At 42.3% G+C, this 12065-nt stretch overlaps 1 protein-coding gene across 10 annotated transcripts in view; it reads left to right on the top strand.

The window, feature by feature from the left end:
- KCNMA1 (potassium channel, calcium activated large conductance subfamily M alpha, member 1) overlaps positions 1 to 12065 on the top strand; it is a 658697-nt gene that overhangs the window by 587341 nt on the left and 59291 nt on the right. For all 10 annotated transcript variants that reach the window (XM_004680710.2, XM_004680711.2, XM_004680720.2 and 7 more), the window contains 2 exons: positions 4269 to 4392; positions 8363 to 8587. In XM_004680710.2, the coding sequence (XP_004680767.1) occupies positions 4269 to 4392; positions 8363 to 8587 (349 nt within the window). The remainder of the gene's footprint in view (positions 1 to 4268; positions 4393 to 8362; positions 8588 to 12065) is intronic.

Consider the following 12065-nt stretch of genomic DNA (forward strand, 5'->3'; position numbering starts at 1 on the left):
ATCGGCTAAATAGCATGTGACAAATGAATCTTTAATTAATTATGATGCAGTTTAAGGAAGTTGGGTTACTTTGTGATTTGAGAAAATACATCAGGTAACTAAGGCGTGAAAGAATAGCATCAAGTACTGGTCCTCAGCTCCAAGTGATCTGTGAGGAACTGCCTGAATGTCTATAGATTTAGTTCTATGTCATTTTGTGAACTAGTGAAGTTAGGTGTTTTTTTTTTTTTTTTTTTTTAGGTTTCTGAAGGTCCTCCTTGTGTGTCCAACACATGGACTAATTGTTCTTCTGGGCCTCCCTGGATTATAGTAGTGCTTGCTTTTGAGCTCCACAGCAAGTAACTAGTCTAAAATCCTTAAATCTTAGTTTAGAAGCAGAAGTTACTGTGGACAACTGATGCTTCACTCTTCATCTATGTCAGAGTTCTCTGGGCAGTATAAGGCAACCTAAAGCATTTAAATCACTGCAGGAACAGCTATGGTAAAGAAATTTATCCTGTTTGGCCCAAAGTAGTTACACTTTCATCTTGCTGGAATGAATCAGTTCCAAGCTTCCTCCAAGATAGTGGAATTCAGTGAATGAAGGACAATTCTAGCCCTTAATGGAACTATGAAGTGCTCAATCTTCAGTGCTTCTTCACTCCCATCGTTGTTCCAACAACAGCTATTTTTCACTTACTCGTTGCCCTTCTGCCTTTTGATACCAGAAGTGGTTCACTGTTTCCAAAATCCTTTTAGTCTCCTCTTCCCCCGGTGAAAGCACACTGCCTCAAATCTTAAATGTGTTCTAGGCTTACCCCACATTTATAATCAAATCCCTTCTCTACCCACAGCTCTTCTGGGATGTCACAAGTAATGAGCAATCTATTGACTTGGGAAATAAGTCATTTCATTTTTGAAAACTTTCCATTTTTATAACATTCTTCTTTTTGGAAAATTCATTTTTCTTCTATCTAATGCGCAAACATTGCTCCTAGTCTGCTTTCAAGTAATCATACTCAATCAGTTGAGTCCATCTTCCACGAGTAGCCACTGCTGTCTCAGTTCAGCTAACGTTCCTGGCCTGAGTCTTCCATATCTCTGCTGAGACAATATCATAGCTCACACTACCAACCTGGGCTTTGGGTGCCCTTCTGTGACCTCTTTTATTGGACCCTAATTGTCTAAGTTCATTTAAGTGCATCAACACTAAAATCTCACCTTTTAGGGCTCAGATCAAATCTCATCTTTTCTAGAAGACTCTTTGCTGTCAGTCACTCAGATACCAAGTAATAAGGGCTTCCTTCCTGGTTTTCTCATACCATCTTGCACATTATCTTGCTGTAACACTTACCCCAGTGTTTCCTATGTATTGGTTGATGTTTTCCCTCTTTTACTGCCTTATCCTCTCTTTGACTAGAGACTGTATCTTATTCATCACAGTATCCTCTATTTCTGACTCAGAAGAGTGAGGTACATGTTTGTTATTTGCTTTAATGATTAAAGAAATCAAAGTTTGAATTGTGGGTACCACAATTCAAAAGGGACATATTTTTGTTCAAGGAGATTTCTAATATTTCTCAGATTAAACAGTTTAGGGAAAAATCCTCAATGTCTTGTATTTAAACTAGCCAAGACAGATTGAGAGACTTGTGGTGTGTACAGAGTATATGTAGTCTGATATACCACTGAGATTGCTAGAAAGTTCTGGATGTCGCAGTGCAAATCATGGTTGGTTTTCCCAAACCTCCACCCTACTTAATGAGGCTTGACATTAAAAAATCAGTTTTTTTTCTCCTCTTTGAGGGATGATTGACCAGCAGGCTTACTAATTTACTTTCCTAAGATTCACTTTCATAAAATGGTTGGAGGTCACTGTTATCAGACAATGATTAGCCTACCCAGAAAAAATAGGGAACAGAAATGCCTGTCCTCTCTCCCAAGACATGTATTTTTCTGAAAGCATTTTGGTCAGCTTGCAATCTCATTTTCTTGCTTACTTATATTATGTGAATGTGGTCCTGCTATTTTTCAAATCCTGAATCCATTGAAGGCAGCCCTCATACCTTGAGATAACGCTTCCTCTCCAACCCATAAATTGGGTAAAAGATTTTGAATCTTACTGTTTTCAGGACAAATGTATTAAGCTCTTCTTGCAAGTAAAGTATGTCCTTTCAGGGCTAGGAAGAGTTCATTCTGATCAAAATCTCAAAATTCTTCTCTGTGATGACTTCTGTCCACTTACATATCCCAGATAGTCTATATCTAAAGAACTATTTAAGATTTTTTTAAAGTTAGAAAAAAGTCAACATTTATTCTTGCCCTGATTTGTGACCAACTCAGCTATTGTCTTCTTGCTTTCACATTTTTGACTGAGTTCAGTCTTTGAAAAGTGGCCCAGTAGTTTACAATGCGTAAAGACTCCTCAACAACCCTGTTAGTAAATTGCTGTTCCAAAGTGTATTGTTCTTTTAAGAGCAGTTATGACCATTCCTGTAACGATCTATGTTGCATGTTTACCTTTGTCATTTGGTGTAGCCTAAAAGCAAATTCTCAGGAATAAATAAATACAGTGAGAGTTTTCCCATCTTTAGTGGGGCTGGGAAGCACATTGGGAGGGACATGCGGATGTCTCAAAAGCTTAATTCTAGTCTTTGGACAATGCAGGAGGGATTGCTGTCCCATTCTTTATATTTTGGACATATAAACAAGAGTTATCAGAAATTTCAGAGGGAGAAATATTAAAACTAAGTGAAGTTCTCTGTTGATGCTTGAACTTTAAACATTTTTAAAGATTTTTTAAAGAGATAAATTTACTTTATTATAAATTTTCAGAATTTTGGCCCTCCCTATTGGTGCAACAGGGCAACACTGCAAGCCAGCCATAGCCGCTTCAGTGTGAGTTCGATCCCCAGCCCAGGAGGTGACCTACACGGCGCAGCAGACCTCTCCTGTGTTGCCCGCTTTTCCCCCCAGCAGAGTACTTTGTCGATCTGTCTACTCTACTCCCCACTCCGTCTCTGCTGAATCCTCGCACTGCCCCTGCACTTCTGGCCTGTACCCCAGTTCTGTAACTATAAATAAATAAATACTTTAAATTTTTTTTCAGAATTTCAACCTATTTATATTTTCTGTCTTGAATTGACAACCCCATTCAAGGAAGATAACTCTACTGACTGAATAACAAGTATGCCTGGGATATTGACCTAATTACATTTAGTTAATGCTGTAACTACCCAAACAATCTCCCCCAAATGAGGCACAGCATCACTATCAGAGAGAGATATCCGGATGATGATATGACCCAAAATACAAAAGCCTATGCTTTATATTTTAAGCTTGTTAGACCTGCCTGATGATATTGTAATTTGTAAGGTTGTCAGTGAGGCTCTACCAGCCCAGCCCACTGGAGGGGAGGTCTCTGTAGAAACATCTTCCTTTTCCATCAGTAAACAAGGAAAGAGGGGGTGGGTTTAGCTCTGAGAATTCAAAACAAGTTGATTAAGATGCATCTGAGCTAGAAGCTTTCATCCAAAGAATGCTGCAGTTGGGGGGTGAAGGTGGCGAGACCGGCATTGGACAGTTAGTGCAAATACAGTTGTCAAGGCAGGGAAAGAGGGTGTTGTTTAGTATTGAAATCATGTATTCCAGATGTGGGCATTTGGTAGTCAATCTGCTCTGAAGTGACATGCTGCTGAATCTTTAAAGGGCTTCAGCGGTAAGAGCAAAATCTGATTGGGCAAATTGCTAAAATATTTAAAGTGCAGCCTGTTAAAGCTTTTACTGTGAAGAGCATCACGTCAGAAGTTGTAGTCAGAAAGAGCGAGTAATTGGCTTTCCATCCTCATGCCAGTCAGTCAGCATGAGGCTCCATTCCTCTTCCTTCCTCTTCATTTCCAGTGCTAATAACAACCTGTGGGGGGTGTATGTGTATGTGTATGTTTGTATGCACATATGCACACAGAAACACACACATATACTGGAGTGATTGCATAGCTGGTAAGCTGAGATGACAATGAAATATCCAAAATAGAAAGGCTATATCCACAACATGATGTGATATTTCAGACAAAGGAGAACGGCACAGAAAAGTTGAATTATTACCTGACATTGGTCCAGTGCACTTCCAGGTCAGTGATGGCTGGGGCCGTGGTGTTGTAAAGGATGGGTTCAGAAGCAATGTGACACTCACTTTCTCTGAACTTTTATCTTCTCCCATCTAAGATGTAATCCCTGGGGCACTTTGCATGTTTCATTTATCACTAGGCTTCCTGTCCTTTTCTCCCCAGGCACGACCCCTTGTTAATTCCTGGCAACGATCAGATTGACAACATGGACTCCAACGTGAAGAAGTATGACTCCACCGGGATGTTTCACTGGTGTGCTCCGAAGGAAATAGAGAAGGTCATCCTGGTGAGTGAGGCCTACAGGAGCATGTCCATTGCCATATCTGCAGGGAAGAAAGTTTTCCTAACTGGATGGCTGGGATGATACAGACCTGGCCCTGATTATTTTTGATGATTGGGATTCAGGACACATATTGAAGCATTCATTAGTCTGTGAGCACCGAGTGGAATTTTCTCTGAAAATATATCAGATCGTTACAATAGAGGGTGGTGGTGTGCTGTGAGCCAGGCACCCTGAAGGGATCACCTCAATGCTGGTGGGTGTGCCTTTGGGAAAGAGTCTGCTGTGTCACTTACATTGTAGTCTTGGGTGTAAGTCACCTGGCCTCTTTATGCTTTCTTTCTCTTACCCGTTAGAGGATGAGCTGAGAATGCCCCTAATTTCTAGGGTTTAGAAAAGAATAAAATCCAATTTATGACTCAATGAAGTTACTTCTTAATGTTATTCAGTGCAATAAAGAAATCTGAGTGCTACCCTGTATTATCTTTCTATAACGAGGTCTTGTATTCTTCTAGATAACAGCCTTGGATAGTTTTTCATTCTTACAAGTTTCCATTTTACTGTAGCTGTATTATTTTATTTATTTATTGTAGTTGCATTATTTTTTATGGTGGTGATGTTAGGGTTCAGAGGTACGTGATTCAGAGATACAAGTTCACACCACTTTGGGTAAATGCTACCGTGTCAGTGACCCTTCTCTGCACATGATGTAGACAGGCACAATACCTTTACTGGTGGTGACAGGGTGAACCCTGGGTTCCTCTTGAGGGCTGGGGACTCAGAGCTCTGTTTGGGGCTTCGCTCATTCCCATAGCAGGAGTGAACTTCTCAGGAATGTCAGCACAGATAACAAGCCATTCTACTCTTTAGACTTGTCTTATTAATGGCTTTATGTTTTAATACCTACATCGGCTTTCCTCCAGTTTTGTCTTGCTAATCCATGAAAAATGGATTAATAATCAGGAAGGTCACATGGAAGGGTTCTTTCTCCTTGGTGCTTCTAATCCCCAGATTGCTGTGGCCTGCTCCTTTATGTCAGCTGGGAAAATCCTATCATTACTGATGCCGTGGCCACCTTCTAAAAAGGACTGGCCCAGGGGCCCTCCCTGGTGGCGCAGCGGGTTAAAGCACAGCACTGAGAATCTAAAGCCGCTTCCGCATGAGTTCGATTCCCGCCTGCCCTGGAGGTGACCACATGGCGTGGCAGACCTCTCCTGACCCGCCTGCTGCTCCCCTCAGCAGTGTACTTCGTAGATCTGCCTGTTCTGCTCCCCGCTCTGTCTCTGGTGAAGCCTCTCACCACCCCTGAGCCTCTGGCCTGTACCCCAGTACTGTATGCACAAATAAATAAATCTTTAAAAAAAAAAAAAAAAAGACTGGCCCAATTCCTCAGAATGATTTTGTACTTTAATCCACTAGCATTTTCCCCAGTTTTATCTGAATGCATATGTGTGTTTTTTCAACTTAATTGTAATTGAGTATTAAAAACCAAAACAGCATTGTGTTGAAGGCTGTATCAGAGGTGTGAAAGCTGCAGACAAAAACGCAGAAATTCAGGGTTCTCAGCAAACGGTCATTCTCCAGTTTACTGGTAGTGCAAATGGTTTTAATCCCAAAGCTGCTCCTGTGTTACATCCGACTGGCACATCCCCTGCACTTCTGCTCTGGTCCCTTCAACTCAGTCTGATGTTACTCTCCAGTGGTAGGTCAAAGGCTAAGGGCCATACATGGAACCCAAGGTTTAACAGCTTGCCTACGTAGTGGTGAAGGGTATAGGGTAACTGACATCCAAAGTTCCTTTATGCATGGAGGAGTTTACCAGTTTATAGAGATGTTACTACCTCTCTCACTTCTCTCATATAAAAAGGAATATTCTTTGATAAAACATGCATAAGAAGTCTTTTCTGTCCAGGCACTGTTCTCAATGCGAGGGTTCCAAGCCCAGAGAATGACCAATCTCACAAAACTCATGTTGTAGTGGAGAATGAGAAGATCTCCAGGGAGGCAAGAATATGCGCGATGATGTTTCAGATATTGGTCAAGTGCTATGAAAAAATAGAAGAGGGCCATGATTGGGAAGCATGGGAGGGGGTGGGCAGGGAGGGGTTGGGGTTGGTACTCAGACAGTGTGGCTCAATAAGCTCTTTTTTAAGCTTTTTTAAAAGATTTATTTATTTATGCATACACAAGCCAGAGGTGCAGGGGCAGTGAGAGGCTTCACCAGAGACAGAGCGGGGAGCATAACAGGCAGATTGATGAAGTACACTGCTGAGGGGAGCAGCGGACACGTCGGGAGAGGTCTCCTGTACCATGTGGGTCACCTCCGGGACTGGGGATTGAACTCTCACTGAAATGGCTTGCACTGAAGCGGCTATGGCTGGCTTGTGGAGCTGCACTTTAACCTGTTGCACCCACCAGGGAGGGGCCAATAAGCTCTTTCTAAAGTGACATTAGGGCAGAGAGTAGACTACTCAGTGGAACAAGCTCTGTGCAGGTACTCTGGGCTGTGGGCACCTGATAGGTACAGGACACTAACGGCTTTGGGGATTGAAAACATGAACTGGCCTCACATTTGAAGAATGACCCTCTGACTTGAGAGAAGATATAAAATGTAGCTGTGAAATAATGTATCAACGGACTCAGGCATACCCGGGTGGTATGGCTACAGCCAGAACCGTGTCTGGACATCAAAGTGTGATGGGATCCAAAGTGCTGTTCATGCCTAGGAGGGAAGGATGTGTCTACATTGAGAAGTCCATATTCCTGGCAAGGGATACAGGATACTAGCAGGTTGTACTTGGAAGCAGTTAAGGCTGCTGAGGTCCAACTTAGCTTGGAGGTTGCAGAAGAAGCACAAGGTACCCACAGGAATGGCTTCTCCAGTAGGTCATAGTCCTGGCAGAATCAGACTCCCCCAGATGAGACCCAGCAATCATGACAAGGTCCTGCAGGTGATGTTGCTGTGTCAGTCTAAACATTGGTGTGTTGGTCTCCAGATCTAACTTCCCGATTAGGCATCTGTGCTCCCGCCACTCTGCTAACTGGAACCTTCTTCTCTTTCCTATTCTTTCTAGCCCCTACTCCTCAGATTTGCATTCCTCAGATGTGTTGTGCCTCCCACAATCCTGGCCAATTAAAAATAATTAGCAGCCTCATCACAGCACCCAACAGACTGTTGACACTTTGTTGGTGGTACCCAAGTCTCACACTTCTGTGCCCCCAAGATAACTAACTCCAGGTCTTCCTGAGGTGGTGACTTGGGTTGTGACTCCCCAGTGGGTCTCCTTGGTCATAGCTTGGAAGACATTTCTAATAGCCCATGTCTGAGTGTCCCCACACTGTTGCAGAGGGAAACCAATAATGGTGACAGTTTCTGCTTTGTTGTAACGATCTAGGAGTGAAAGCTAGATTCTTCCTCTCCTTGGGGGTTACTGTAATAACTCTGATGTTGTCGTGAATGCAATATTGGCATTTAAACAATCAATACACGGTTCGATTCTAGGGATTAAATTGAGCAGCATTTGATATGTACAGTGGACATTAATATGCCTCCCCAAAGCATTGTTAGCCGTCTGGGGCCACCCAGGAGGCAGTGGGTAGACAGGGAGGAAGGAAGGCAAGATGGGAGATCACCTGCTCATATAGTTGGCATATCTCTTTATAATCTTTTGTCAGAAAAGGTAATGATAGGTGTACATATGTTTATATATATATATAGATAGATAGATAGATAGATAGATGTATACATATATGTGTATATATATATAAGTATAATGTGTATATTACACTCATATAATAATATATGCATTCTCAATTATAAACATTTAAAACTGGCGAATCCAAAACAATAGCATATGATGGCTCATGTGAACACTCAACAAATGTTTATTTGAACCTTGGCATAAATGATTCTTTAGTCCTTGCAACAGCCTTGTGGGGTCTTCGCTCTCACCTCCCACATCTGTGCTTCTTGCAGACCAGAAGTGAAGCCGCCATGACCGTCCTGAGTGGCCACGTGGTGGTTTGTATCTTTGGCGATGTCAGCTCAGCCCTGATTGGCCTTCGGAACCTGGTGATGCCACTCCGTGCCAGCAACTTTCATTACCACGAGCTCAAGCACATCGTGTTTGTGGGCTCCATTGAGTACCTCAAGCGAGAATGGGAGACACTTCATAACTTCCCCAAAGTGTCCATATTGCCTGTAAGTCCAAGGTCACATTGTTGATGCTTTTTTTCTTCTTTTCATCCGCAAAAGAAAATCCCAGCTGGATATCATAGTGGTAGCTTTGATCATGCCTCTGCTCCTTCATCTGGGCCTGGGCCTGAGGACTCACACGTGCCTTCTCCTGTGACCTGTCTAGGAAAATCCAAACCCTGGAGACCTTATTAAAAGGATTTAGCAGCCAAGTGCATCCACTTGTCAGGGGGGAAATTTTCTTGGTATTAACCATATCAGTTTCTAATGTTTTCTCTTGCATATCTAAACCTGAAGAATTTTGTGAGTTTGATGCTATTTTGCAGAATTTCTATCGTTTATGACAGTATTAACACTTAGGGCAAATTTTGATTGTGCCACGTTCTGTTTTTTTTTTTTTTTTTTTTTTTTTTTTTTTTTTAAAGATTTATTTATTATTTATTCATACAGAACTGGGGTACAGGCCAGAGGCTCAGGGGCGGTGAGAGGCTTCACCAGAGACAGAGTGGGGAGCAGAACAGGCAGATCTACGAAGTACACTGCTGAGGGGAGCAGCGGGCGGGCCAGGAGAGGTCTGGCTCGCCATGTGGTCTCCTCCGGGGCAGGCGGCAGGCGGGAATCGAACTCATGCGGAAGTGGCTTCAGATTCTCAGTGCTGCGCTTTAACCCGCTGCGCCACCAGGGAGGGCCGCCACGTTCTGTTTTTAACTAAATGGGAAGTTCTACAATTCCGGTGGCCCACCACCTTCCCTTTGTTAGAAGTCCAGCAATGATTCTATCAATTTGTGATGTGTGTGTGCAAGTGTGATTCCTGATTATGAAACACTGGGTGCAAATCTAAAAAGAACAACTTAGGGGCCCAAAAGTTAGTGTGAAGACCTGAGTTACATGAGCTGAGTGTCATGTAATGAGCTGCTTTTTAAGTGTTAATCAATGCACCTTCCATAAACTTTCTTTTTCTTTTTTTTTTTTTTTAATGGAGCTGGGGTATAGGCGAGAGGTCTGGGGGAAGAGAGTTGAGAGGTTGAGAGGATTCACCAGAGATAGAGTGGGAAGTAGAACAGGCAGTTGACTGAAATACACTGCTGAGGGGAGCAGTAGGAAACACAGAAGAGGTCTGCTGAGCATTGTAGTTCAGCTCCCTGGCTGGGAACTGAACTTGTGCTGCAGTGGCTGCCAATAGTTTCAGTGCTGTGACTTAACCCCTTGGGCCACCAGGGAGGCCCTCTGCCATAAACGTTCAATGTTGTAATGTGCATTTCAACATTTGACACACTTCTTCATTCTGTGCAAATATCACTTATCCTCTGCACTTTTTTTTTTGGCAGTTCACCTTCCTGAAAGTGAGGAACATGGATATGCCACTACATTGCAAGAGGCTTAAGTGCTTCCCCACTCATGGATCCAAATCCACTGTGTGCTTTTAGAAAAACAGCTTTTAGAACCTCATAAATGGGAGGGAAAAAGTCAAGTAATGTAATTCAATAAAGAACTCCTAAGAATCTTCCCATAAGTGTCCACCTCTTGTCCTTAAAGGTACCTGGCATGATAGGTACTCAATAAATATGTAATTTAAGGAAACTATAGACAGATAGCTTTTGGATGCTGGGCCAAAAATTCACTGACTTAAAAAATATATGTCGTTAAAATACTCACCTACAGAAAAAACAGACACAGAGAAGAGCATAAGATCTATACCTAGCTAATTTCATAGGTAGTAGATATGATTGTATGTTTCCATGAGTATCTTCCTGTGTAAGTATTCTTCATGGTCTCATGCAAGCACATGAATCTGAGTCTACAGTATTTTGTAGAGTTGATTATTTTGCTGGCTGTGTGAGTGTGTGTGTATGTGGGTCTTTCCTTCAGCATGTGCTTGTCCACATCCACTCACCTGCCTGCATATATATGAGAGAGCTCTCATCTGTGCTGGTCCTTTTCAAACCCTCCAAAATCTAGTACATGCAGATGTGACTTATCTAAACAATGCACCTTTATCTATGTTTTCATTCCTTTGCCTAAATAGTACTTCACATATAGCTGGCACAGGGAAACACAAGGTGTTCCTCTCCATGTCATTTGTATCTTTTGGATTTTGAAATCATGTACTATGTCTGCACAGGGATTGCCTTAGATCACAATTACTGCCATATTCCTTACAAGGTGAAAATTAAAAGAATATGGATATAGGCAGTTAAGGCTTGTGGACTGGCAAGATGATTCAGGATGTTGGTCAGACGGACTGTGTATCAAGAGGATTCAGGAATAGAAAGGCTTCTCTTTTTCTCAAAAGAGACTGTTTCAGAGCCTGGAACTAGTAGCTTTCCAGCCCTCTAGCCCAAAATGCTTCTTTCTTCATAATTGCACTTGGCAGGAAAGTCCTGGGGGGCTGAGGGTAGCAACATGACTCTCCAGAGTCATGGTGGAGAATAGATTCCTCCATCTCTGCAGTTAAGTCCCATCTCCAGGAAGGAGAGCAAGGGAAAGAAAGCATCCAGAGATTTTTGGGCCATTGGCAAACCTTCTCCCCACACAGTTAGTTGAAAGCAGTCAAGTCTCAGGTCTGCATTAACCAGTAGGCAAAACAAACTGGAGAACCAAGGAGGCTGGTGGCTGGATGTAAAAATAATGCGACGCCCCCCAGGGCTGTGACAGTTCTGCACCCAGCTTGTGGGGCATGACCCCCCTCCTGCAAGAACCCTCCTGTGTATCTGCAGTTGCATCTCTGGCTTCTCTGTCAACACCAGCTTGATCTGAGTTTTTTCCTTGTTGTTGTTATGTAATTTAAAAAACAAATCTGTTTACTGGCTTATTTATTTTTAATTACACCACTAATATACAAATATGTTCTTGTTATAAAATATTCAAATAATACAGAAGTATATAAACTTCAAAAACAAGCTTTTCCCTTCACCCCCAATATTATTCCCCCCCAGAGGTAATTACTGTTATTAGTTTAGTGTGTATTTTTCCTGAGCTTTCTCTCTGAATGTACAGATATTTATAAATACCTTCATAAATATGTAGTTTCATTTTGTGGGTTTCTTTTTACATTAATGAAATTGTAATTTGAGAATTGTTTAGAACTTGTTTTTGTTTTCCCTTTGTTCCCCACACCCTCCTCTGGCTTAGAGACCCTCCCAGGTGATGCCTATGGAGAAAGGTGTTTCCGTCTCTTAGACGTGTGTTTATATGTGTGTTTAAACATTCCTATGTTTTTTGGACAATTAGGCAATTCCCCCCCTTTTTTTTCTTGCTGAAAATATGCAATAAAATTATATGACCTGAAGTGTCACTCCTTCCCATCTCCCTTTTGCAAGATGCACATTCGTTCCATTCCCTCAAATTGAACACAGCTTTCAACCCCTCCCCATCACACTGTGTTCAATGGCTATTTCCCCCTGGCTGCTTTGGAAATTCTCCTCAGAGCTGCTATCTTTTGCCAGAGACAGAAGTGACTTGCCATTAAATAAACAGGCATTTG

Source organism: Condylura cristata, unplaced genomic scaffold, assembly GCF_000260355.1.
Source record: "Condylura cristata isolate star-nosed mole 26May11 unplaced genomic scaffold, ConCri1.0 scaffold00011, whole genome shotgun sequence".
NCBI lineage: Eukaryota > Metazoa > Chordata > Mammalia > Eulipotyphla > Talpidae > Condylura > Condylura cristata.